General features: G+C 41.8%; 1 protein-coding gene across 3 annotated transcripts in view; it reads left to right on the top strand.

The window, feature by feature from the left end:
* The first annotated feature begins 6,073 nt into the window (after positions 1 to 6,073).
* The window catches only part of LOC139701555 (solute carrier family 28 member 3-like), a 94,800-nt gene continuing 73,144 nt past the window's right edge, over positions 6,074 to 27,729 (top strand). The window contains exons 1-4 of one of the 3 annotated variants that reach the window (XM_071600529.1): positions 6,100 to 6,153; positions 7,659 to 7,735; positions 12,080 to 12,260; positions 26,979 to 27,107. In XM_071600529.1, coding sequence (XP_071456630.1) covers positions 27,042 to 27,107 — 66 coding nt within the window. In that variant the 5' untranslated portion in view covers positions 6,100 to 6,153; positions 7,659 to 7,735; positions 12,080 to 12,260; positions 26,979 to 27,041. Of the gene's footprint in view, positions 6,154 to 7,658; positions 7,736 to 12,079; positions 12,261 to 26,978; positions 27,108 to 27,729 lie in introns of all 3 variants that reach the window. The other 2 variants (XM_071600528.1, XM_071600530.1) reach the window with 2 other exon arrangements.

The following is a 27,729-nucleotide window of genomic DNA, read 5'->3' on the forward strand; positions in this document are numbered from 1 at the left end:
CACCTGTGAGACCAGGTGGCCTGCCTCACACGGGTAGCCTTCAGGTCAGGTGATGGAATTCTGCCAATTCTGAGAATATGTGACTCATAGCATTGTTGGCAGCTGGAATATCTCACAAAGATTAATCCTGCCCTAAACCAATGTACCAATGTCTTGACTTTTTCTAAAGTAGATCTCATTAAGCTGTCTTTTAAAACTTAACTAACTTATATCTGAAACCTTGAAATGACTTGTGAACTCTTGTAAATCACATAGGAAATAATCTCCTAGGATCACTTAATCATGAATAAGAATTAGTAACTGGTGGGATATGAGGATGTTGACAACAGGAGAAGCTTTAAACTATGAATAAGAGTCAGGCAGGTGTACCCGTACAATCCCAGCAACTTGGGAGGTTGAGGCAGGAGGATTGCAAGTTCAAGACCAGCCTCAGCTACTTATTAAGACTGTGTCTCAAAAAGTTTTTTAAAAAGAATGGGGATTAACTCAGTAGTAATGTTTCTTGGGGTTCAATATCCAGCACTCCCCCCCTCAAAAAAAACTTCATGAATAAAATGATCACTCCTTACAGGACCAGTGCCACATTTGCTCATCTCTTAGCATCCATGGGATATTGGTTCTAGGCCCCTCCATGGACACCCAAATCCAAGGATGCTCAAGGCCTTTATATAAAATGGCAAAGTATTTTTATGTAACAAATTCACATCTTTCTGTATACTTTAAATCATTTCCAAACTACTTATAATACCTCCTGCAAAGCAAATGCTCTGTAAATAGCAGTTACATTATATTCTGTAGGGAATAATGACAAGAAAAAAAGTCTGTATGTGTTCAATACAAACTTGGTCACTGTAAACCTAACTGCAAGGTACATGTCAGCAGAACATGGCAATTCTGACCCATGGTGGTTGGGTTCATGGATATGGAGGGCTCACTATACACTTAATAATGTTTTGAAAGTCCAGAATTCCTCTCAGCTGATTGCCTTTCTTGTGCTCTCTTCTGCTATTGTTCTCCAGAACCTTATCAGAATCAGGACGTGCACAGAAACTATCTCCCAAACTGTTTTTGACCAATTTAGAACATACAATTTCCTTGATGCCCCAGGCCAAGCAATAAGAAGACAATAAAAGGTCAGACATCACTGACCTCCTTCAGGAGTGAGCCTAAACCCCTAAGGAAGTCCCCTCAGAGAAAGAGACTTGACAGGAAGAGTGAATGAAATAGTCTTGTCCTCTTCAAGTTCAGGCTAGGTAAACCACATGTAAGTGTGGGGGCGGGGGCAGAAAGATCAGTGTGTCCCTCCATGCTGTACAGCTCCACTGCCCTCCCTGGAGGGACTTAGGCAGAGCTTCTTCTGGAAGACACCCCTGCTGGATTCTCCAGTTCCCTCCCCTAAGCCTAGACATAACAGTCCTGTTTTGGTAACCTTGAGTCACTATTTACATTTTCTCATTTTGGACTGGTCAGTTCATCCACAGCAGCTGCAGGAATTACTCACTCCCATCCCATATAAGAAACACTAAGCTAAAAAGTTGAGTGCCTTGCCCCAAGTTGTCATATGATAGGTGAATGTGAACACTAGAAGACAGCCCCCTTCCTCCTTGATGGCTGGGGAGATCACTCCAGGAATGTAAATTGTGATGGTGTCACAGGTTCCAAGGAAGTATTGAACCTTCTAAGAAACATTTTGATAATAACTTTCCTAAATGTGCCAGATAAGACATATTCCTCTATCCTATCTTCAGAAATAATGTAGCCAAAAAAGAATTGTCTTTACAGGTTATTCAATTCTTAAATTTAAGATTATCTTATGTATGGAGAGAAATTATTATACCCATCTAATAAACGAGTAAACAGAGACCTGAAGAAGTGGTGTGTCAAATCTCATTGCTGTGGTGTGGACTCAGAACCAGATCTATCTGAGTTCTAAAAGGAAAGTGACCACAACACTTGGAGCAACAAAGAGATCTTTATTGTGGTGGTGTCTGATTAACAAGGAAGGAAGAGAAAAAAAGAGGAAGAGAGAAGAAAGAGAGAGCAAGAGAGGGAGGCCTGGCAGGAGAGAGTTTTATAGCCAAAATCTAATGGGGTCTCTGGGTCTGCAAGCTGCCTTGTTGGCATACAGTGATTGGATCATACAGTTGTTGCTAAGGGTGTCATCTTCTGCCTTCAGGCAGACAGGTCAGGGGTCAGATGTGTGCTTCCTTTGCACCAGAATGGTGGGGGTTGAATGTTCAGCCTTGAGTGGGCTTGAGTGTTCATTCTGAGGCAAACAAGTCATAAGAATCCAGACGTGTGAGGGTCCAGTGTTCAGCCCACATTGCAGCTAACATTTGTTCTGCCTGCTCTGCAACTAACATTTCTCCCTTTTTGTTTTTCTAAGTGGCTTGGGGATGGTGTAATTCAAACTGGCTACTTCCTGCTGAGAGGGAGCGGTGTGGGGCCTACCTGGGAGAGCAGGGGAATGTTCGGGGAAAGGCTTGGGAATACCAGAGCAGCTAGAAATAACACACACTGGCTATGGACAGTTATCTAGGAAAGGGCAAAGTCCATAAAGGTTCCTTGAAGCCATAGGTTGAGCAGTGGAGATCCTTGGTATCAGCCATTGGTCCTGTGGTAAGGACTCTAGGAAATATCAGAGGTGGTTTGGTTGAATCCAGTAATGTTAAGGTGATGACCTGATTGCAGCCAGTGGAAGGGCAATCTCTTTGACCCATAAACTGAGAGTGGGTGATGCCATCCTGGTGCTATATTGCTTGGATGTAGAAATGCCATCTACATACATACATACATACATACATCTCGCTTGAGCGAGATTAATGATTAGTATAAGAAGAAGAGGATTGGCAAGAAATTTTGTGATTGGTGGGTGTGGTGGAAGTCCAGAACTGGACATTTGGAACAAGTGCCTTTTTAAGGTGGGAGACATGGTACCAGGGATAGTGACCCAGAAGCTTGGCTGCCATTGGGGTAGTAAGTATGACTGTATGGGGTCCTGTCCAGCGAGGTTCTAACAATTGAGGTTGCAGTTCTTGAAGTAAGACTGAGTCACCCAGTTGAAGAGGATCCAATTCAGTTTGTGGTTGCACTGGAATTTAGACAATGAGTGGCGCAGGAAGGCACCAGATTGCATGTTCCCCTAGGTGTTTGTGTATAAGTGTGATAGGGCAAATAGGATACAAGGGGAGGAGGAGTGATTGGAAAGCTTTGGTTGGTTAAAAAGTGCACCCATAGAGTTGCTCAAAGGGGCCTGAGTGAGCTCTAGGGGCTGCCCAAATTCCAGTGAGGGTCAATGGCAGCAGATTGGGCCAGGAGAGCCTGAGTTTAAGAGCAAGTTTAGTGAGGTGATCCTTGAGAATGCTGTTAGCTCTCTCAACCTTACCCAAGGATTGGAGTCCGTAGGGGATGTGGAGCCTCCAGGTGATGTTGAGGCCTTTGGAGAATAATTGAACAACCTGAGAAGTGAAGGCTTGACCATCATCTGACTGGATGGAGGTAGAAAGTCCAAACCTGGGAATGATCTGCTCAATGAGGATGGAGGCGACAGTGTCAGCACTTTCCCTGGAGGTAGGGAAGGCTTCTATCCAACCTGAAAAAGTATCAATGAAAGTAAGTAGGTAGAGAAGTTTTTGTGCCTAGGCATGTGAGTGAAGTCGATCTGTCAGTCTTCACCTGGCTGGTAGCTCCTCATCTGATGCGTGAGAAGTTTAGGTTTCATGCTTCCTTGTGGGGATACAGTACAGCAGACAGATCATGTGGAGAGGACCTGCTAGAGAGTAGTTCTCATTTCTGGGAAGTGAAAGGGGGGTTATAAAAATTGGAAAAGGGGTCAGGGAGAGTTTTAAATGGGGGCAGAGTCTCTGGAGCTGGAGGAGTTGGTCATGAGTCATAGGTCTTCATCTTGGATATCAGGGATTGGTAGTCTTGAAGGAGTAATTGAAAGACTGACTGGTTGGTGAATTTGTGTATCTGGTCTTGCAGGAACTTCCGTAGACAATTTAACAAACATGGTCCTATTAGGAGAAATATAAAGAGAACTAATAGGGGTCCTGCAAGGGGGAGGAGCCAAGGTCATACATGAGTGAACATTCCCCATGGAGACTGTTGGCCTAGTTGCTGTCTCCTCTTTTCTAGCTTTTCTTGTCCTTCATTACACCCACAAATGACTGTGTTTTGGTTTAACTATTTTGGGTAGGTGTTTAAGATCAAGCTGGTCAAAATGGACTTTGTTTCTATCTATTGTTAAGAGTAGGCTGAGTTCTCATAAGGGTCACTCATCTGGGACTTGAGAGCAGCTTCTTAGTTCTGCTAGTGCCATTTGCACTAGGATGGGTCCAGGACTTACTTGACCATGTGGCTTCCCTTAAAAGCATCAGGGATGTCTCCTTTCTCCAATGACCTTCCTATTCACAGCAAGTGCACTGATTGGCTTTTTATTCTCCGGTGTTCTCATTACTCTCCCTGATTGGGAGATTATGTGGCCCAGAGTTGCAAAGCTCTTTAGAGAAGTTCCTTGTTTATCTGATTGCAGCCAGATTCAGAGGGTAAGAGCCAAATATTGGTTTTATTGGCCCTTTTAATTTAATTTTAATTTTAAGTCTTGATCTTAAGCATCTAGCAAGTCAGTCTCACCCATCTTAAATTAAGAGTACTGGGCTTTAACTAAAGTCTGGCCTACCTTGGAGTCATTCTGACATGTAGTAAGATGGGAGGCAAAGCCTTATCTCAGGTAAGGTGGGGCTCTTTTTAAATCTGAGGTAAAGTGGAAGCTGATCTTTGTTTTTTAAATATCATTTTATGAAGTTTACATATACTGCTGCTCGAGGTAACATGAATATTAGCTAACACAATATAATATTATATTTAAATTGTACCCCAGTGTATAGAACTTATATAATCTTATTGATAAAAGGTCCAGTTATAGAACATTAAATGATATAAACAAATCTCCAATATGTTATTCTTATAAGCCTAAAATTACCATGCAACCTTTTGGAGAATACCAGCTTGATATAATTCTCTTTTGAAGCTTCTACCTTAAAGACTTATATACCTGGAAAATATGAACGCATTTAATATACAAAGAAGAGCAATAGCACCACAATTACATCGATGTTTTTATATTAATCAAGTTTAGCTCTTAAAGAAATAACATATTACAATATTACAAAATAACAGTTGTTTTTTAGCCACAGTTGTATAATCCTTAATTCCTTCAAGATTATTTACACAAAATCTTCCGTATATAACCAATTTACACAGACCTTCTTTATCACCTACTAAAACCCTCTTATTTACTTAATCACACAGACTCTCTTATTCCAGAAACACTTTTTTTCCCTTCTATTAAATCCATACCTAGAACCTTCTGATTTCTCTTTTTGATCTGTTAACCCCTTCTTTATTCACATTTTGACATAATCCTTGTAAATTTCTGAATTTAGGCAAATTATTCCATTTTAATAAGAAATATTTTGTTATTTACAGTACACAGTTAATCACATCTGTTTACCATTTCATGAAAACATAAACAGGTTTAAGTATATAGAATTATAATGTTGTAGGGATGGACAAGGCAAGGCACCACAGATAGCACTGAAGATGGGGAAACAATTTTAACTGGCTGCAGCCAGGCTCAGAGGTCACAGCTTCTGCTGCAATCAATCAATCAATCTCCTGAACCCCAAGTTCAGGTAGTTTTGGAAATTTATACCCAGCATGTAAGAGGAGGGACTCAGAAGTTCACAGTCTGCAGAAGATCACATAAAAGCAGTTTTTTTTTTTTTTTTTTTTTTCACTGTTCTGGGCAAGTTAACCCTTCAAGGACACCTGAGAAGGGGAGAGCTTTTTTTTCTCTTTCTTTCCTCCCCCTGCCAGCAGTTACCATGGAGCCCAACAGGTAACTTCTCTTATCTTAGAAATGGAGACACCTCTATGAATCCTCAGCTCAAGGCCAGAGGGCTTGTTTACATATTTTTGTGAAAAACTAGGGAGGAGGTGTCTAGCATCTGGAGTTCTGATTTTTCCAGGCAAGTGGCCAAGTAAAACCAAGCAACACAAAAAGAGGAAGCTTATCTACATTAAATTTTGTTGTAGAGACTCTTTTGCTGATAGTCCTAAAATCAGCCTTGGTGAAGATTTCTGGAGAAGGTCAGTTAAGACTTTTCTGTGGGCCTGGGGGTGGGGGGAGACAGGAAGGTGGGGCTGAGAGCAGCTCAGGTAGACTTTAGAATGAGGAAGGAGATGTAAAAAAATAATGGGAAAGGGGTTTGGGACTTTCCCTAGCAAGGAAAACTTGAGCAGTAGAATAGATAGAGCAGCGGGGAGTACAGGAGCGAACATCCCAAAAAGCCTGTAAGGGACTTTAAATTCTTAGTAACCTTGTTTTCAGTGATAACAAAGCAACTTTAAAGGCTATTTTCACCAGATATAAGATAGGGGTCTGAGGGCCCTCCTCAGCTCATTTGAGCTTTGGGTTAGCCAGTAAGGGGGCCTGGTGGGACCAGGTGTTGTCACAGACAGGAGAAGAGAGGAGTGAGTGGATGGGGGATTCCTTTAGTACCTGCTACCTCACACAAGGGGACAACAGTTTGGGGAAGGGTGGTGGTGTTTTTGATCTAGTAATTGGAAGGGAGAAAGCATGTTATTGAGGCAGGGGTGATGGTGGAGGGGCTGGGGCAGAAGGTTAAGGGTGAGGACCTATTTGAGCCAGGCAATAGAGTGGAGGTTCATCAGCAGGGTCCAAAGTAGTGGATGAGTCGAGTCCAGAAGAAGAGAAGGTTGGGGGGTCAGTGGTTGGCGGGGTTGGAATGCAAGCTAGAAGAATGTGTAGATGTTTTCAAGAGGTGCAGAGAGCAGGATTGGATCAGAGCAAGAAGAAAGCTTGGATATAGGGGATGTTTATCCATTTTTTCGAATGCTCGGAGTAGTTGTAGAGACCCCTTAGAATGGAGGGATCCAGAGATCCAAAAGGAGGTCATTTGCTTTGGTTGTCTAGGGGATAATTAGGCCAATCCTAGGTGCTATATTTAATCAATTTGTGGGGTTTGATGTCTGGTGTCAAGGAGAGTGTCATGAGGTTGTCTAAGAGACATTGTAAGGGAGAGTCAGCAGGCATAGAGGATGTATTGCCCATCTTGCAAACATTATATAGGGATAGGAGGGAGCTGATTTATTGTCAAAAGGAGCATCCCCGCTAGAGCCAAAAATCAGGCACTGCCTAGTGGCAGGTTCGAGCTGCAGAGATTGGTCATCACCAAATCCTGATAGTTGAGGCTTCCATACTGGACAGGGCCAGGGCCATGGGAGACCTTGGCCAAGGCTTTTTGGGACTCCTCCTGGAGAGGCTGGAGACTCCCAGGGCCGGAGAAGGAGAGTGGAAGGGGAGGGTAAGCATATCCCTAGCAGCCGAGTCTTAAAGGTGAGAAGACTTTATGAGGGACACTGAGATCGTGAAGGTCTAGGTGGGATGTGATTTTCCTCTCTGTTATGTGTTCTTGAAAGTTAACAGTCCTTTGAAGATGATGTATGAGGTCTATTCCAGGGAAGAGGAAGGGAAGGAATTTTGAACCCAAGAGTCAAATCTGCCCAAGGAGGGAGTCCATGGGGACCATCATGGACTTGAAGGCTTTGATGGGGTCTTTTCCTCCCCACAGGTGGGCGAAGAGGTCAAATTCTCCTGACACCACCATTGGGTTTAGGACTCCAGAAAGGGGAAACTCACCAATCGAAGGTCAGTGGTGGATGTAGTTCTGGAGGTCAAGAAAATGGGTTCAGGTCATCTGGTGACTGGCACGTCCGAAGGAAGAAGGACCCAAAAGTGGGTTTTCACCCTCTTCCTGGGTTTCAGTACTGGATGAAAGGAAAGTGACCACGACACTTAGAGAGACCAAGAGATCTTTATTGCGGTGGTGTCTGATTAACAAGGAAAGAAGAGAAAAAAGAGACAGAGGGAGAGAGAGAATAAAGAGAGAGAAAGAGAGGAGGGCCCGGCAGGAGAGAGTTTTTATAGCCAAAATTAATGGGGTCTTATTGGCGTACAGTGATTGGATCATACAGTAGTTGCTAAGGGTGTCATCTTCTGCCTTCTGGCAGAGGGGTCAGGGATCAGATGTGGGTTTCCTTTACACCAAAGAGGTGGGTGTCCAGTGTTCAGCCTTGAGTGGGGTTGAGTGTTCAGCCTTGACGCAAACAAGCCATAAGGAAACAGATGGGTGAGGGTCAAGTGTTCAGCCCACCCTTTAGCTAACATTTGTTCAGCCTGCTCAGCAACTAACAAGTCCAGAGCTCAGATGACCTGCGCACTGTACTGCTGCCTATTATTTTTGCAATTGAGACATAACATTTATACACTCCACAAGTTTTCACATGTCACCACCACCTAGATCAAGGACAGGACATGCCATTGCTCCAGAAGTCCCCTGGGGCTTCCTCGTAGGTACATCCTCACCTGTCTCCTGTACTTTTTTTCGCCCTTCAGCAGACTGCAAAGTATTTAACCAGGCATAAGTAAAATCGCCTGTAATGATCACTTGCTCAAGGAACCCACACAGGGATGCCTCTGTCGGATCTCGTGGTCACAACGAGGGACATATCTGACTGATCAAGTAACAAATGTTAGCTGGGTGCTGTGGCCCATGCCTGTAATCCCAGCAACTCCAGAGGCTAAGGCAGAGGATTGCAAGTTGTAGGCCAGCCTGGGCAACTTAGTGAGACTCTGTCTCAAAAAATGAAAAGAGCTGGGAATGTAGTTCAGTGGTAGAGTGCCCCTGGGTTCAATCCTCACTACCAAATAAAAGGAACAAATATTTATTTCCCAGTGCTAGGTACTGTGCCAAGTGCCAGGTAAGCAGCAATGGCAAAGCCAGCTTTCAAGTCACTGAGAGTTCAAAGATGAGTTGATATTAGACAACTACACGGATGTATAAGGGGTACATCATTAGTAAGCAGCATGTGACAGAGTAGAAGATGTATTGAAAGATACTGGGGGAAAGGTCAAGGATGCCATTGCTGGGGAAGTGAAAAATGCTGAGGCTGGAAAGGCCAGTGCTCAGCATTTTCCAGGGAGAGGAGGAAAAGTCCTTGGGCAGAAAGCATGAAAATGCAAAGGCCCTTAACCAAGCACAGTGGTATATGCCTATAGTCCAGTGACTCTGGAGGCTGAGGTAGGAGGATCACAGTTTGAGGCCAATCTCAGAAAGTTAGCATGGCTCTAAGCAACTTTGTAAGAACGTATGTAAAAATAAAAAAATTAAAAGGGCTGGGGATATGGCTCAGTGCTAAAGCAACCATGGGTTCAATTCCCATTAAGAAAGAAAGAGAGAGAAAAAGGGAGAGAGAGAGAGAGAGAGAGAGAGAGAAAGGAAGGAAGTGCAAAGGGCCCTAGGAGAAGAGACTGAGAAAGGTGCTCACTCAGTATGAGGCTGAACTTCCTTAAAAGCAAGGAAAACTTTGAAGGGCCTTACAGGGAATTGGGATTAGTGACATGTCCTAGGAATCCCAAGAAACATCAAGGGGGAAACTAGGGAATGCGGGGGGCAGCATGTGAGGCAATGTCAGCAACATGTCACTGAGACCTGCTTGTAACCCAGGGGTGAAATGACCTAAGCAAATTCAAGGTTACATATGTGGCTCACAATCATAGATTTTTATTTACAGATACCACTCTGTGGGCAGAGACCAAAGAAAGAATTTGTTCTTAGCGATTTTTTTTTTTTTTTATTTTTCCCATACAGGCAATTTATAAGCGATTGAACCCTGGGGTGATTTAACATTAAGCCACATCCCCAGGAATTTTTTTCTTTAATTTTGAGACAGGGTCTTACTAAAATGCTGAGGCTGGCCTCAAACTTGTGATCCTCCTGCCTCAGCTTCCTGAGTCCTTGGGATTACAGATGTGCATCAGCACACCAGCCCTATTGGAGATTATTTATTGTGAACGATTTCTCAAAGCACATCTAAAAAAGTGTCCACACATCTTTATAATGATATTTACCATCATATTATTTAGCTTACAATGCTATTGCTGGTTAATATTTAACCACTGGGTCTCTCCAAACAAGTCCATATGTGCTATACACATACACACACATATACCTAAGATTATTGTAAACTTTCTAATATAAAGATGTATAGCAATAAAACAATAAAAACAATAAAATGAAGTATACAAAGTCTTCACTATACTTTCCATGTTGTTAACTGACTCATTTACGGACTTTTTCCAAACCCTTCTCCACAACCAATCTGTGGTTTCAATTCTACCCTGTGGTAAACAGTATTTATAGTCTAGTTCATGAGATTCCTAAAAAAAATAGCAACCCATCTAGGAGAATCTGGAATCTGTAAAAAGCAGTTCTCAATTATATTCTGCTATAAAACCAATGTGATCCTGCAATCTGTACACGTGGAAAAATAAGAATTCATACCCCATTTGAATCAAATGTATGATATATCAAGATCATTGTAAAGTTTTGAGCAACTAATAATAAAAATTTTTTTAAAAAGCAGTTCTCAAAAGCCCTTAGACCTGGCTCCAGGTAACTCTCTTGGTGGCAGAGAGGGAAGCAGGGCTGGGAGAAGTAGCAAGAATTAGAGTGGGCTCTGGAATGCAGGGATAGTCAAAGTGGAGCTCCAAGACCAGAGTTCTCAGGTGCCCAAATGAACGGATCCTCAGTAAAAAGTACAGGAGAGAAAGAACAAGAGCAGGAAAGAGAGGAGAGAAATAAGAGAATGGGAAGAGGAGGAGGAGAAGGAGGAGGGAAGGGAAGGAGGGAGGGAGGAAAGAATTCAGCCACTCTCCCCATAAAATAGGGATAATCACTTTGCATGAGATTGTAGAAGGGATTAAATGTGATTTCCATGTATATCATATAATATTAAATATATTTAATATTATAAATCCTTTCCCTATCCCAAAGAAAAAGGGCTTTGCTCTAAGGGCATTTAGGGACTCAGCTAATAATTTTAAGGAGGAGTAATGATATTAGTTTTGTTTAGGAAAAATCATTGATTGGAGGGAAGGACTTATCTTTTATGTGTGTGTGTGTATGTGTGTGTGTGTGTGTGTGTGTGTGTGTGTGTGTGTGTCTGTCTGTCTGTCTGTACATGCTGGGGATTCAACCCAAAGCATTACACCACTGAACTACACACCCAGGCCCCTAGAAAAATAATCTTTTCAGCCATGTGGAGGTTCAGGAAGGGAGGGGAAGAGGGCAGGCTTGAGGCCCAGGGAAGAGGTAGTCATGGTCAAGGTGAGAGATAATGAGATCAGGGTAGTGAAATGGAAATTGGCATGCACATTTGAGAAGAAATTAGGAGGGAGTTTGAACAGGCTTGAGGGACTCTGAGTTAGCCTTGATGCTTGCCTTTCCTTCTCAGCCCACCTCTACTGCTACAGTGGGTACCTCTCCCTACCACATGTACCTGCTCTCTAGCCCCCAACCCAGGCTGCTCCCAGCTCTCAGCACTGCTGGGTTCCCGGGTTCTTGAACTGACAGGATTGGCTCTAAGTTCCTCTACTTCCAGCACTAACCCATATCTACAGAACAGCCAGAATGTTACTTACAAATCACAAATCAAATCACATCCACTCCACCTTAAAATCCTCTAGTAGCTTCCTATCACATTGAATGAAATAAAGTGCTTTAACCTGGCTTTCCCAGTTTTCTCTTGCTGCATTACTAATTTCCCCTCCCGCGCTGCTCCAGTCTTTCAGTTTTTCAGCACTCAGCTCAGGCCCACTCTAGAGAGTCTGCCTATATCTAAAATGTCCTGAACCTGCTCTGCCACTTACCCCCGCCCCCCTCACTCCATCCTTCTTCCTTCCCCTGCCCCCTCCATATTTGCAAATGTGGGAAATAATCATGCACCATCTTGAAAAGTTGAACCACATTAATTTCTTTTCTAAATATATACCCTAAGAATTCTTGTACCTGTTCTCCAAAAATATATTCCTTTGGGGTTTTGAGGTGTTTTTGTTTTGTTTTGTTTTGTTTGTGGTACTGGGGACTGAACTCAGGGATGCTTTACCACTTAGCTACATCCCCAGCCCTTTTGATTTTTTACTTTGAGACAGATTCTCACTAAGTAGGACTGGCCTCAAACTTGTGATCTTCCTGCCTCAAAAAGGAAGGGACTACAGGCACATGCTATTCACCCAGTCAAAAACATTCAAAGAAGTTCTTAGCAGCATTGTTCCTGGTATAAAGAACTGAACCCATTCAAAAGTCCATCAACAGAAGACTGCAAACTAACTGGTAAGTGGACACAATTGAATAATACCCAGCAATAAAAATAACTGGATGATAGCTACAAGCCTCAACATGGAAGAATTGGATCTGGGAAGTGATGTTGAGGAGAAAAAAAAACAAAACAAAGCAAAGTAACAATTTTCAGATGAATACATGCAGTTATGATACCATTTCTACAAACTTCAAAAACAAGCAAAACAAAGAATGTATGCATACATATATATCAAATCTATAAAGGAAAGCAGAGATAATTTCCTAGCTAATTTAAGACAAGGATTCTATTAAGGTTGGCACCATAATACCTGCAGGCAGCTACTTACAACTGCTGGTGCACACATGGAGTAAATGTCTTGGAGAGCTCTCCCAGCCTTTCACTGATCTTGAAGATCAAAAAGCCAGGATGGTGGTACATCTCTGAAATCCCAGTGACTCAGGAGGCTGAGGCAGGAGGATCACAAGTTCAAGGTCGGTCTTAGCAACTTAGTAAGACCTTCTCTCAAAATTAAAAATAATAAAAGGGCTGAGTATATAGCCCAGTGGTAAAGCACCCCTAGGTTCAATCCCCAGTGCAAGAAGAAGGAAAGGAAGGAAGGAAGGAGAAAGAAAGGAAGGAAGCCCCTCCCAGATCCAGTTTCAGTAAACAATACTGGGCATTACTGGATTAACAAAGTCTGTCATCTCCCGGCAACCGAATTGCAGCACCTTGCCAGTACTAGTAGCATTTTAATCTATAAATTGGGACTGTATTTCAACACAACTTCATAGTGAAGAACTCTTTAATCAGATGTTAGAGAACCCCTTCCCAAGGGAACCCACCCCCCCACCCCCCACCATGCACCATAGATGTGTCTCCTTCTTCATTGCTTTGTGACTTCGCTTTAGAACCAAGATGAACGGAGTGTTTGGGCAATCTTTTGCTTTCCTTTATTTCTTTCACAACTTTTATTAAAATACCCTTTGTTGGAGGGTGAGAATAACTTGGAAATTCAAAGTAGAAGCATGTAGCACCCTGAGTACCATTCACTCTACCCCATAGTTACTATGCCCCTACTATGCATAGGAGGCTATTCCAGGAACTGTAGAGAGCTTAAAGACAAAATGAAATTGCCCTGTTTTCTCAAGAAGTTCATCACCCAGTGGAAATATCAGAAGTATAACAAATAACAATGGTACAAGACACACATGACCAAAACCATTCATGAAGGGGTTAGGAGCTTGGCTTATTGCCATTTGTAATCTTGGGCACATACCTAACTTTTCTGGGCCTCACTTTTCTCATGTGAAAAATGGACTAAAAGCAATATTTGTACCATACCATTAATAAGAGTAAATGAAACACTTATAAACACTAGTCTGTGGGACCTAGTAGATCATAGGCTCTTACTAAGTGAACCATTTTTGTGAATACAAAGTATTATGGGAATATACTAAAGGGATCAATTCAGTATATCCTGTACCTTAAGGACAAATAAGTTTTACAAAACTGCAGACAGGTAAAGGCAATAATTTGAAGACAGCACAGAGGTGAGTTAAGAGTAGTCCAATTGCCAGGTACAATGGCACACACCTGTAGTCCAAGCTACTTGGGAGGCAAGACAATCACTTCAGCTCAAGACCAGCCTGGTCAACAGACTGAGAAACTGTCTCTCAGAAGGTGGAAGGGTGGGGAGTGGATTCCAAAGCTCTTGAAAATTATTTGCCTTTTTGCTGCAATAGCAGTAAATAATCAGGGAGGATGTGCTTAGGAATTCGAGTCTGACTCCATAGATAAGGCATTAATTCCTGGATCAGCCAGAGAGCTCAGCCACTGGTCTCTTCTGATTAAGGTTGAGAATTCTCTTTTCCCAATGTCATCTTTTCCCTTTGACTCTTTATCCCTTGTTTTTTAAATCAGAGCAGTCTCTAGGGCTCCATGTTCCTAGGCACATGATAGTAACCAGGCTCCAATTAGAGACCATTTTGCACGTTTACATTTTAGTCCAACAAATCTAACACCTTCTTGCACTATGACATAATAAATAAATCTCTCCCACCTTGTTTTTCCAGCCACATAAATTCTATTTTGCTTCCTCCTTGAGTGACAGAGGTTAAGAAAATATAATAAAATTATACCTTAGTTATACTGTCAGAATGAAGTTTTCCTGCAGCATTTATCAGGCCTACAGGAGTGGATGAGAACAAATATGGGAAAGCCACATTTATAAACATGCATTAAATTTATTATTCATAAGAAACAGATGTACTGTAATAAATTAAAATAAATTCTTTTCTGAAAAGGATAAGACCTAACTGGAACCCACCAGGAATGCCAAGTTTAAAGCTGAGGGTGACATGGATCAAAATAAAGATAAATGAGGGCTACTAGGGGACAATAAAGATCTGACATCACCTTTAACAAGGCCCGACAGGACCAGTATTTAGAATTGATTAGGTTTTCATAAGCTAATCAAAATCAGAAGGTGGCCCTAGAAGTACATCTACTGAGAAGAAATGGGTTCAGTTAGTTTTCCACAACAGCAGAGCAACATTTTTAAAATGTACATCAAGGTGCAGCTCAGTGGTAGAGTGCTTGCCTAGCATGTGCAAGGCCCTGCATTCTGTTCCATCCCAGCACAGCAAAAACAAAACAAAATGAAAGTGCAATCATGCCACACTCTGCAGGGTCCTCCACAGTCTTGACCTCCTTCTCTGCCTGCTCCCTACAGCTCCTCCACCCTGACCAACCTGCAGCTCTTCCTACACCTTCCTCCTCCTGCCTTAGGGCGTTTTTAATAGCTTTTCCCAGTGACTTCTCAACCATAGATGTAGTCAGGCCTTCTATTTCCCTGGGTTCCACATGCAAAGATTTGATCAGACAGATCAAAACTATTAGAAAAAAAAATAATTAATTAATTTTAAAAAGAAAGTATTAGATACCAGGTGAGTGGCGCACGCCTGTAATCCCAGTGACACGGGAGGCTGAGGCAGGAGGATCAGGAGTTCAAAGCCAGCCTCAGCAATGGCCAGGCACTAAGCAACTCAGTGAGACCCTGTCTCTAAATAAAATATAAAAAAGGGCTGGGGATGTGGCCCAGCGGTTGAGTGGCCCTGAGTTAAATCCTCAGTACCAAAAAAAAGAAAAGAAAAGAAAAGAAAGTATTAGAAAAAAATTGCATCTCTCCAAACATGTATAAACTTTCTTGTCATTATCCCTAGATAGGACCATATAACAACTACTTGTGTGACATTTTTACATTGTATGAGATATTATACATAATTTGGACAGGATTTAAAGCATAAGAGAGGATGTGCATAGGTTTTATGCAAAAACTATGAGATTTTATGTGAGGGACTTGAGCATGTCAGGTTTTGGTATCTACAGTGGGTCCTGAAACCAATCCCCACCCATCTTGGATACCAAGAGACGATTGTACCCAAGGGGGCCACCCTAGAAACACAGATCAGAGCCATCCTGTCCCTAGCTTCCCAACACCCCACATCTTCTACAGAACTTTTCTTTTTTTTATCCCCATATCACTAACCACATTCTAGCACAATACCATGAACTTATTTGTTATATCTGTTGCTTAATTTCAATCTTAAAAGTAATTTTTAAATTTTAAAATTGAAATGGTAATTTTAAAAATCTATGAAAAAAGTAATTTGTAAAGTCAAAGACAAACTTTGTTCTGTACCAAAAACAAAACAAAAAAGTTGACTTCTACAATTTATTTTAAAATAGTGGGACATGGATACCCAGACCACCCATTCTGATTCAAAATGACTAAGGGGGGCCCAGACTAGTATTTTCTCTGTCAACAATGATTTGAATGATTCTGGTGAGAACTATTATTCATATAGGCCATTGAAGCTTATAAAGAGCAGTGAGGAAGGAAGAAAACCAGGAGAGTGATGAGTCAAAGACAGGTTTCCAGAAAGTGGACTAGAGCTGAGAGATAAGTACTGAGAAGCAGCCACTGGGCTTTGCAAAACAGAGGCCTGGGGGTCTCTAACAAGAGCAGCTTGAGAGAAGTAGGAAAGTCAGAGCTGGTTTGCATGGGGTGAGGCAGAGAGTAAGAAGACACAAGAGTAGCACCAACCTTTTTTTTTTTTTTAAAGTCAAACTGTTAAAGGAGCAGGGAACAACACTGAAATAGACATGGGACATGGGGTAGTGTGCAGTCAAGGGAGAATCTGAGATTTTGTTTATAATTGTATTTAGAGAACTGACTTTTGTTTGGAGGACTCATGGGTCATTGACTCAGTAACAGATAAACCACAGGAGGACAGAGCCTTTGTTTTGTTTACAGGAAGGTGGTTCAGATGTAGGACTCAGCTAGATCCAAACCCAGGCTCCATCCATTATTTTGTATGAATTATTTACCCTCTCATGCCTCAATTTTATGTCTTGGGAGTAACAATAAGGTATATATAATGGGGCTATTGCAAGGATTAAATCCATGAATACTGAATGCCTGGCAGAGATAAGAATCCCCAAACCTAGAACAGCTTGCTTGGTATATTATTTGAGTTCAAAAAGAATATTAACTAAATGACTGAAAGAACACTGAGAATGATCCAGTAGAGAAGAATCTAAATAGACCACATACGTAGTTAACCCCAAGAGGAATTGTAGATAATGCAGTGCTCTGGTCCCTCCTAAGGACATTTTCTTATCTTAAATTCTTGACTCTTCTCTCCTGGTCCTCTCTTGCCTGATGGCTGGAGTGTTCTCTGTGTCCTTTGAGCTTCTCCACCTCTGCTCCAACTACCTAATGCCACAATGTCCCAGAGATACCTCGTGGAGCCCTTGTGCTTCCTATCTATATACTAGTTGATTTCATAATGTTCTGTAGCTTTAAGTACCACTGAGGGGCTCCATGGACTTGAATGTATCCTATTTTCATTAATCTCCAGCTGAAATTTAGTATTTCATTCATGAATAAAGTAGTATTGTAATCCCCGTGGCTTTTCACCAAGAGAAATCACAGACATTTTCATATTGCATTACAGTTGTCTCAGATTTCTAAAATATTTTTTAATTTTGTTATTATTTTGAAATTAAGGTAGTTCTTAGGATCACTAGTCTGTTATTTAATATAATCAATACAGAAGCATATTATATTGTTGTATCACAATTTTTAAATGCCTAATTATATTTTAATATAGTTTTCCTTCATAATCTTTGTGTGTGTTTGTGTGTGTGTGTGTGTGTGTGTTGCTGGTGAAACCAAGGTTTCTCTGCTTCTGCTGGAGCTGATGGTGTCTGCATAAGCAGCAGACCGCTACAGCCTCAAAATATATTGCAGTCCTTAAAAGTGAGCTATGCTGGGCTGGGGCTGGGGCTCGGGCTCAGTGGTAGAGCGCTTGCCTAGCACATGTGAGGCACTGGGTTTGGTTCTCAGCACCACATATAAATAAATGAAATAAAGGTCCAATGACAACTAAAAAAAAATATTAAAAAAACCCAGTAGACTATGTCCTCCATAGTCCAGTGTTGCAGCAGACCACAGCAGCTCACAGGCAACATCTTTCCAGGTTCTTATCTCACAGATCCCAAGAGAGAAATTCACAAAATGGAAGGCTGGAGTGAAAAAAAAAAGTACGATTTATTCAAGAATAGAAACAGACCTCCCACAAGGCAAGAGGGGACCCGATAGCAGGTTGTCCATCTGAGGATACTAGTCCAGGGGTTTATATAGCACTGGGGTCAAGGCTATGGGTCCAAATTTATGCTAATCAGGATTGGAAAGGTACCAGTGCTACCAGTTAGCCTTGCAGTCCCGTTCAGGCCTGCTCCACTTCCATTTCTCCCAGCTTGTTGGGAAGCGGGAGGCTGAGATCACCTCATCATGAATGCTTGGTGTTGCAGGCTGCAGTGCTTTGTGGACCAGGTGTCCACAACAGGCCCAGACAGGAATGCCTCAGCACAACAGGTTGGTGTACCCTGGCTTGCTGCAGCCCTGGCTAGCTGGGCCTCAGGCTCATGTTGGCATGACAGGCTCTGCATGGCCCCTGCACATGTAGGCTTCACTACCTGTGCTTCAGCCCTCCCTAGCCACTGTTTTGCAGCTCCATGGCTGCTTCACTGCAGCTTCTCAGCAGGATCAGTGGGCTGGCTATGTGGTTCAGTAGCTGGGAAATCATGTCACTGGAGATCAAACCCAATACCTTGCACGTGCTAGGCAAGTACTCTACCACTGAGCTACATCTCCAGCACTCTCCTTATTGTCTGCCTTTGTTGCTATTGTTTGGCTTATTGTTAATTATTTTGTTTTTAACCTGTTAATATTAAAGCTTTATAGCCTTAAAAAAAAAAAAGAAAAGAAGAAGAAGAAGTAGAAATAAGAAGGACTGGGATGTAGCTCCAGGGTAAAGCATACCTGGGTTCAAGCCTCAGTACCAAAAAAAAAAAAAAAGAAAAGAAAGAAAGCAAAAAAATCTCCCAATAGCTTCCCCATTAAGAGGATAGCTCCTCCTTTTGCTTTATAATCTGGCATTCTGAATTTGGGGGTTCTTCATGTAAACATTCAATCCACGACAAATCAAAAAAGATTTGTGGGAGGCTGAGGATTGTAATTTTGAACCCAGCCTCTGGTGGTCATTTTATCCAGACCTTGCCTAAAACTAAGGAATAAAAGGCAAGGGATATAGGGTTGAAGCTCAATGGTAGAGTGCTTGCTTAGCATGCATGAGGCCCTGGGTTCAATCCCCTGTAAAACACACACACACACACAAACACACACACACACACACACTCACTCATTCACACACACACAATGTTTAAATTGCACCTGTACCAAAACATGTTGACTTTTTCTTGTCATTATTCCACTAAACAACATAGTATAGCAACTATTTACATAACTTTTACATTGTGTTATGAATTTAAATAACCAAAAGGTGATTTAAGGTATGGGAGTATGTGCATAGAATATAAGCAAATACTGTACCATTTTATATAAGGGACTTGAACACCCAGGGATCTTAGCATATATGATGGGAGGGCTCCCTAATATCCACACACACTGAGGGAAAAGTGCATTTTCTGCTGGTCTAGCCCCAAACACCCGCAGTTTCCTTCCCACATCAAGATATTGACATGAAATTAATCTTTAAATTTTTTACAATTCCATACTTTAAAATGAGGTCCTGTTAGCTCTTCTTAGGTTCTGTCCCCACATTTATCCTTTGGCTTTCAGTTTAGTCCCCAAAACATTTTAATTTGGTAATCCTGTTGTAAACCTTGATTAATATTCATATGCACACCATCTCCAAATACACTCACAAATAAGTTAATGGTATAAACACTGTTCTGAACCTTTTTTTCCATACATACTTTGCAAAATTCTTTTCTATCAGTTCTTACAGATGTGCCTTAACTTTCTGTTATTATTTCATGATGTGAATGTACCATAATTCACCATTTTCCCAAAAGCTGTTCTAATTTTTTATTACTATTAATTCTATAATGGACATTTCTGTAATGTGTGAATTTAGGATTTGTGTATTTATGTAAGATGAACTGTAATCCCAGCTATTCAGGAGGCTGAAGCAGGAGGATCACAAGTTGGAGGTCAGCCTGGGAAATTTAGCGAGACCCAGCCTCAAATTTACAAAGGGAGTGTGGTACCTAGGGATGGTGGAACGTTCCTGGGTTCAGTCCCCAGTACCACAGAAAACAAACTCCACTAAGGAGGTGGTCAAATTTTTTAGTGCAGAAAAAACTATTATTTATGAACTATTACCCCCCCCCATGAGAGGCAGAGGGGTTAAGGGCCCACTCTAAATAGCTGCCAAGTGCTGAAGCCACAGGCCCTCTCCTCCCTCAACACAGGGGAAGCTGTGTGTCCTCGACCCCTAAACTAGGCCAAAAGATCTTAATGGTGTGGAGCTGACCAGTCCTTCTCACCCTCTGTGAAGAACTTGTGGGGTACTTGGTGCCTCCTGACCTTCAGCTTTTCACACATAAGGCCAAATACCCCCAGGCCCACCATTGCAGGACTGAGGGGCCCCTCTCAGTATCCTAGAGCCAGGCTCCCTTACCTGCTCCCTCACTGGTGACTGATTCCAAATATTAGTTTCTGGTTGTACAGAAAGTCCACACCTTACCATGGTTCAGCTTGGGATTTTTCACTTTACAATGGTGGAAAAGCAATACCAAATAAGCAGAAAATCTACTTTTGATTTTGAAATCAGATTATTTCTCAAGCTAGCAACATTCAGTACCATCCTCTCAGGAGGCTGGTTAGGAGCAGAGAAGCCACATAATCAGAAGGGGAAACAAATGTCTCCTGTGTGCTCTGTTGCTAAGCAGGAAGTTTAGTAGGCAAGGTGTGACTAAAAAAAGCATTTCTACTTAGGGTGTTTTCAATTTGTTTTGGGCTTATTGAGAAGTAACCTGTTGGGAGTCGCCCCAGCTCTGAAGACTAACTTCCCCATCCCACAAGAAGAGCCATCCAATGGTGAGCCCTGCTGCCTCACATGATCCTTACCCACCAATTAGAAAGCACCCCAGGCCAGCTGCCAAAAAATATTAAATTGTTAAACTGTTTCAACTGTAAAACCACCCCCGCCTCTATAAATATGCAGAGCTGCCTCAATAAATGGGCATTTTCTCCAAGGCAAGCCTTGATCTTTCTTTCATAACCCCATTGTAAGTCAAAGAGCATCTGTTTACATTACTTGTACCTGAATGTATCAAGAGAAAACCATCATGTCCGTGGGTAAAACTTTGGATTTCAGAGTCTGTCTTCTTGGGCTCAATTTCTGCTTTTGCCACTTATTAGCCAAACAACTGAGCCAGCGTACTTGACACCTCTGAGTTTCATTTTCCTTTTCCGATAGAGAGACAATAATAGTACCTGCCTCAGGGTGGTTGTGAGGATTAAATGAGGTACTATGTGAGTTTAAGAGAGAAAATGCTCTTCACAGTGAAAAGCTCACAGAGGTGGGGGACTCCATCTTGTCTAGTGGATTTGAATGAGGGTCTAACAAGAACTGGCAGGATAACTAATTCACCCGTACTCAGCTGCCTTGAATTTGAACTGGGAATAAGGGAGTCAGGCTTCTCTGAGGACTAAAGAGATAAGGGCATTTAGAAAATACCTGGTAGATAATAGCACAGAAGTGATTGTTATTATGCACTATTTTCTCCAGGTATCAGAAGAGTATCATTACAAGGTAGATGCTCTGTTTACTCAAAGGCATAGTCAATAATTTTTAAAGAACTGTTTGAAGCCAGACATGGTGGCACACACCTGTAATCCCAGAGACTTGAAATGCTCAGGCAGGAAGATCACAAGTTTTAGGCCAGTCTGGGCAACTTAGTGAGACCTATCTCAAATTAAAAAATAAAAAGGGCTGGGATGTAGCTCAGTGGTAGAGCACCCCTGGGTTCAATCCCCAGTGCTTTAAAAAAAAAAGAAAAAGAAAAACAATTATTAGAAAACATTTTCTTAACAGTTAATTATTTTGTAGAACTATTAAAAAAATGTATTCTTAACAACAAAAAGCAGTACTGCCTCACACTGGCAGAGAATTTACATAGTACCCTGCATAGTGCTAGGCTCTTTGCTTTCAAGGATTTCATAGATCATCAGAGGAAATAAAGAAAGTAGACAATTGCAATAAAGTGCATTTAGCTCAAGGTATACTACTACTTTGCTCTCTTGTTTAATCCTCACAGCCACAAATTAATCTCAGCATGTACAAGGGGAATAAGAGACACAGATGAAATTAAATGGAATGAATCCCCTATGTGAGATTTTTTGCTTTATTTTGTTCTTTTGCAGTAGTAGGTATTGCACCCAGGGGTGCTCTACCACTGAACTACATCCCCAGATTTTTTTACTTTTTTATTTTGAGACAGGGTCTTACTAAATTGATGAGGCTGGCCTTGAATTTGAGATCCTGAGTCACTGGGATTACAGGAATGCACCACCATATGAGTTTTAGAGTTCTCCTATAACTTCTTCATTTACCTTCACCTTAGAAAGATTTGAATGACTAGCTTCACTTAGCATAATCTGCTCTAATGCCATCCATTTCCCTGTAAATTCTATGATTTTGTCATTTTTTAATGCAGAGTAATACTCCATTGTGTATAAATGCCACATTTTTTTTATCCATTCGTCTATTGAAGGGCATCTAGGTTGGTTCCACAGTCTTGCTATTGTGAATTGTGCTGCTATGAACATTGATGTAGCAGTGTCCCTGTAGCATGCTCTTTTTAGGTCTTTAGGGAATAGACTGAGAAGGGGAATAGCTGGGTCAAATGGTGGTTCCATTCCCAGCTTTCCAAGAAATCTCCATACTGCTTTCCAAATTGGCTGCACTCCCACCAGCAATGTACAAGTGTACCCTTTTCCCCACATCCTCGCCAGCACTTGTTGTTGTTTGACTTCCTAATGGCTGCCAATCTTACTGGAGTGAGATGGTATCTTAGGGTGGTTTTGATTTGCATTTCTCTGACTGCTAGAGATGATGAGCATTTTTTCATGTACTTGTTGATTGATTGTATGTCCTCCTCTGAGAAGTGTCTGTTCAGGTCCTTGGCCCATTTGTTGATTGGGTTATTTGTTCTCTTATTGTCTAATTTTTTGAGTTCTTTGTATACTCTGGATATTAGGGCTCTATCTGAAGTGTGAGGAGTAAAGATTTGTTCCCAGGATGTAGGCTCCCTATTTACCTCTCTTATTGTTTCTTTTGCTGAGAAAAAACTTTTTAGTTTGAGTAAGTCCCATTTGTTGATTCTAGCCAATCCCTAAAAAACAAATGCCAAATGTCTTCTTTGATATAAGGAGAGTAACTAAGAACAGAGTAGGGACAAAGAGCATGAGAAGAAGATTAACATTAAACAGGGATGAGAGGTGGGAGGGAAAGGGAGAGAGAAGGGAAATTGCATGGAAATGGAAGGAGACCCTCAGGGTTATACAAAATTACATACAAGAGGAAGTGAGGGGAAAGAGAAAAATAATACAAGGGGGAGAAATGAATGACAGTAAAGGGGGTAGAGAGAGAAGAGGGGAGGGGAGGTGGGATAGTAGAGGATAGGAAAGGCAGCAGAATACAACAGACACTAGTATGGCAACATGTAAATCAATGGATGTGTATCTGATGTGATTCTGCAATCTGTATATGGGTTAAAAATGGGAGTTCATAACCCACTTGAATCAAAGTGTGAAATATGATATATCAAGAACTATGTAATGTTTTGAACAACCAACAATAAAAAATTTTTTAAAAAAAAAGAAAGATTTGAATGATCAAATTTTGGCATATGGACTTTCCTTTTGTTCCCTTTATTATTCTAGCTTGGGTTTTCTATACAGAGTAAGTCCACTGCCTGTTGTAAACCACATAAGGGCCTTAGAACCTCACTACAATATAAATGGAAGCAGTATAATGGGGCATGAAGCTCAGGATGTGGACCTAGGTGGGTGCTCCTGGTAATTGGGCAAATCCTCAGAGCCTGGCCTGTGTCATCCAGGGAAGTCAGGACAGCAGGAGATTGTGCACCTGGTAGATTGCATGTGGACAATAAAGGGGGAGTCAAGAGCTGTGGGAGCACTGTTGCACACAGAGAAACAGCCTGTGCAAAGTACTGTGGGAAGTCTAACATGATATAGAGACCACAAGGTATTCTTTGTGACTGAACAAATCATGTTGGGGACTAAAAAGTAATGGGATGGGTTTGGTCTTTTTTTTTTCCTGTGAGCAATAGTGAGCCACTGAAGATTATTGAGCAGGGGAAGGGCATGATCAAATGTCCATGTGTGAAATACCCCTTACGTAGTCATGGGAAGATAAACTGGAAGAATAAGGTCTAAAGGCAAGAAGATAAGAAAGGAACTATGGCAATGGTTCAGGTGACAAGAGGTAATAGAACTGGGAAGGCAGTGGAGAGTTCTTCAGGAAGCCAGGAAAGGGGAGGTACAAACTGGAGACTAGTTGGGTGTAAGAAGTGAGAGTAAAGTAACAAGTGAGAGTCTCCCCAAGGTTCTGGCTTAGGAAGCAGGGTGAATGGCCCTGCAATGTGCAGCAGAAATAAAACAGGAATGGAACCTTCTTGTGGGATCTGATTCCAGGTTCAGACTATCCAAGTGGAAGCATTCAATAAGGAGTGTACAAATATGGGTGTAAGCATCTGCATCTGAAGACTTGTCTCCTAGCATCTCTCCACTGGTTCTTCTGGGGTTACAGGTTCTTAAAAATGATCTTGAAAACTTAACATCTGTGAATACAGTCCCAGGGTGAGTAGAGGGAGGGGAGCCACACAGGCCATTTAAAAGGTGTGGGCAAAAAACAAATGTGGCATATATACACAATGGAATTTTACTCAGCATTTAAAAAGAACAAAACCATGGCATTTGCAGGTAAATGGATGGCATTGGAGAAGATAATGCTAAGTGAAGTCAGCCAATCCCCCAAAAAACAAATGTGGAATGTTTTCTCTAACATAGTGGGGTTAGGATCATGGAGCATGGGAGGAAGAGATGAATTCTAGATAGGGCAGAGGGGTGGGAGGGAAAGGGAAGGGGGCAGGGGATTAGCAAGGATGGTGGAATGTGATGGACATCATTATACAAACTACATGCATGAAGACTTGAACTGGGTGTCAACATACTTTATATACAAACAGAGATATGAAAAATTATGGTATATATGTGTATTAAAAATTGTAATACAGAAAAAGTACATGTATAAAGACGTGAATTGGTGTGAGCATACTTTATATACAGAGATATGAAAAATTGTGCTCTATATGTGTAATAAGAATTGTAATGCATTCCATTGCTGTCGTATATTTAGAAAAAATAAAATCAATAAAAGATAAAAATAAATAAATAAATAAAAGGTGTGGGCAGAGCATCACGTAGTGGCACACACCTGTAATCCTAGTGACTTGAGAGGCTGAGGCAGGAGGATTGCAAATTTGAGTCCAGCCTCGACAACTTAATGAGACCCTGTCTCAAAAGAAAAAAATTGAAAGGGCTAGAAATGTAATTCAGTGGTGGAGCACCCCTGTGTCTAATCACCAGTACCTAAAAAAAAAAGGAGTGGGCAGAGAGGAGGAAAGGAAAGGCTGGGTCAGTGTGGGGTCAAGGGACAGCTGAGACTCAGGATCAGAATAAGGACTGTCAGGAAATCAAATTCTCGGATTTCCAACAAAAAGTCCCTGTCATCTGGGGAACTCATCTGGGAGTCATATAAGGTCATCAGGGTACAAGAAGTGACTTTTAGTGAGCCAGTGGACTGAGGAAGTGCAGTCCCTATTGTTAGCAAGACTTTGATTAACCCGAGGTCATTATTTACAGCTCTCTGTATATTGTAACTGCGCCACTGGTTCTAAATAATCACTATCCAGTATTTATTTACACAAAGTGCCATTAGAATCAAGTCAGGCTTGGAATTATAACAATTTAGAGAAGGGGTTGAGAAAGTCCAAGAGATGAGTGGAAAATAAAAACCAAACAGAGAAAGTTACAAAGAGAATCATGACTTCACCAATGTGGATTTGAGAGTTCAGGGAGTTTCAGAGTTTTATATCCAGCATATAAGGGGAGGGACTCAGAAGTTCACAGTCTGCAGAAGTTCACATAAAAACAGCTTTTTCCTTCACTGTTCTGGGCATGTTAACTCTTCAAAGACAACACCTGAGAAGGGGGGAAATTCTTCTCCCCTTTCTTTCCTCCCCCTGCCAGCTGTTACCATGGAGCCCAATTGTAACTTATCTTAAAAATGTAGACATCTCTGTGAAGCCCAGCCCAAAGCCAGAGGCCTTGTTTGCACATTTCTTCAAAGTACTGTATTGGATGCTTTTGGGGTTTTTGGATTTTTTGTTTTGTTTTGTTTTGTTTTTTATTAGTTGCTCAAGACAATACAGTGATCTTGACATATCATACATTTGATTCAAATAGGGTATAATTCTCATTTTTCCACATGTATAGATTGCAGGATCACATTGGTTATACATCCATGTGTATACATACAGCAATCCTAGTGTCAGTTGTATTCTGCTGCCCTCCCTATCCCCACCTCCCCTCCCCTCTCATCACTATTATCTACCCATTCTACTGTGAGAATTATCTTTGGATGCATTTGTGATAACTAGTAAGGGGGTGTCCAGCACCTGGAGTGCTGGTATATTCTCAGCCAGTGGCTAATTAAACAGGGTGAAACGAAAATAGGAAGTTTATCTACATTGGACTCTTTTGCAGAGATTCTTTTGCTGACAGCCCTAAAATCAGCCATGGTGAAGAGGGCTTTTCTGTGGAGAAAGGGGGTGCCACTTCAGTTTGTCAAAGTGGAACACAGAGATAGTTGTATACACTGCACCTAACTTGTGCCTGGCTCAGAGTAGATGATCACTTGATAGGAACCAATCCTTACTTTCCCTCCTCTACCAACAACACTCCTTCCCTCAACACTATTCACAAGAAGAGAGCTATTTCACTAAGGTCTACAGAGAAAGTATCATGCCTGTGCACCACAAAAGTCTTCTTTCCAGAAGTGAACATGGAAAGCCTAGGATGGAAATCATTAGAAGGATAAAAGAGGTGGGTGGGCCTGAACCAGAAGCCTCCACTCCGCCCTTCTGGCCTCTCTGGCCCCACCCAATCTGGTTTCAGCCCAAGTCATTCCGGAGATTATTATAGAAGTTTCCAAACTGAAGCAATGTCCAGATTTCCGCTACAGCAGCTGGCATTTTGACATCAGCAGAGGCTGTTTTCTTTTACCCAGGTACCAAGTACCTTCACATCAGACATCAGAGAATTCAGAGCCCAGACAGCTGGTGAACAGAACATGGAGCTGACAAGTACAGCAGCCCCCAAAACCAAAACCGAGGGCTTCAGCAACACTGGCTTCCGGGTGAGCAGAACTTTCTTCTTCTGTTTGAAACCAAATAAATGAAAAAAATGCTCTTTCCTTACCCGCTTGGCAAGTTTCTTAAACTTAAGCAGTGGGATTACTGGGCCACTGTCAAGAATTTTTAATGGCACACTTTAAGCCCACTATTTTCTTCTTGGGTTCTTTTGTGTTGACAAACCTGAAAAGTCTCTTTTAATGACTTAGGGTTGATCCAGACTTGCTCTGTTGCTAGGAAACAAAACTGCCTTCTCCTCCCTTTTTCCCCCCTCCGGCTCACAACATGGTTGCAGTAATTACCTGCAGGCATCCTTCCAAAGATTGGGGGAAATTCCATCTTGAATAGAACAAGCATCTCAGGACTCCTTCCTTCTAAACTAGGTCCCACAGCCCCTGTCTGATAGTGGCCCTGGTGCCTGCCCCAGAACAGACTCTTGTCATCAACCCAAACTCACTAAGTGATTAATGCTGCTCATCCCAGTGTTGGGTGCCACAGTCCCAGAAGGAGGCATATTAAAAACACCAGGCAGGGTTGGGGTGTAGCTCAGTGGTGGGGTGTAGCTTGCTTAGCATGCTCAAAGACCTGGATTCCATTCTCAGTGCTGCCTTAATAAATTAATTTAAA

Source organism: Marmota flaviventris, chromosome 13 (genome assembly GCF_047511675.1).
Source record: "Marmota flaviventris isolate mMarFla1 chromosome 13, mMarFla1.hap1, whole genome shotgun sequence".
Taxonomy (NCBI): Eukaryota; Metazoa; Chordata; class Mammalia; order Rodentia; family Sciuridae; genus Marmota; species Marmota flaviventris.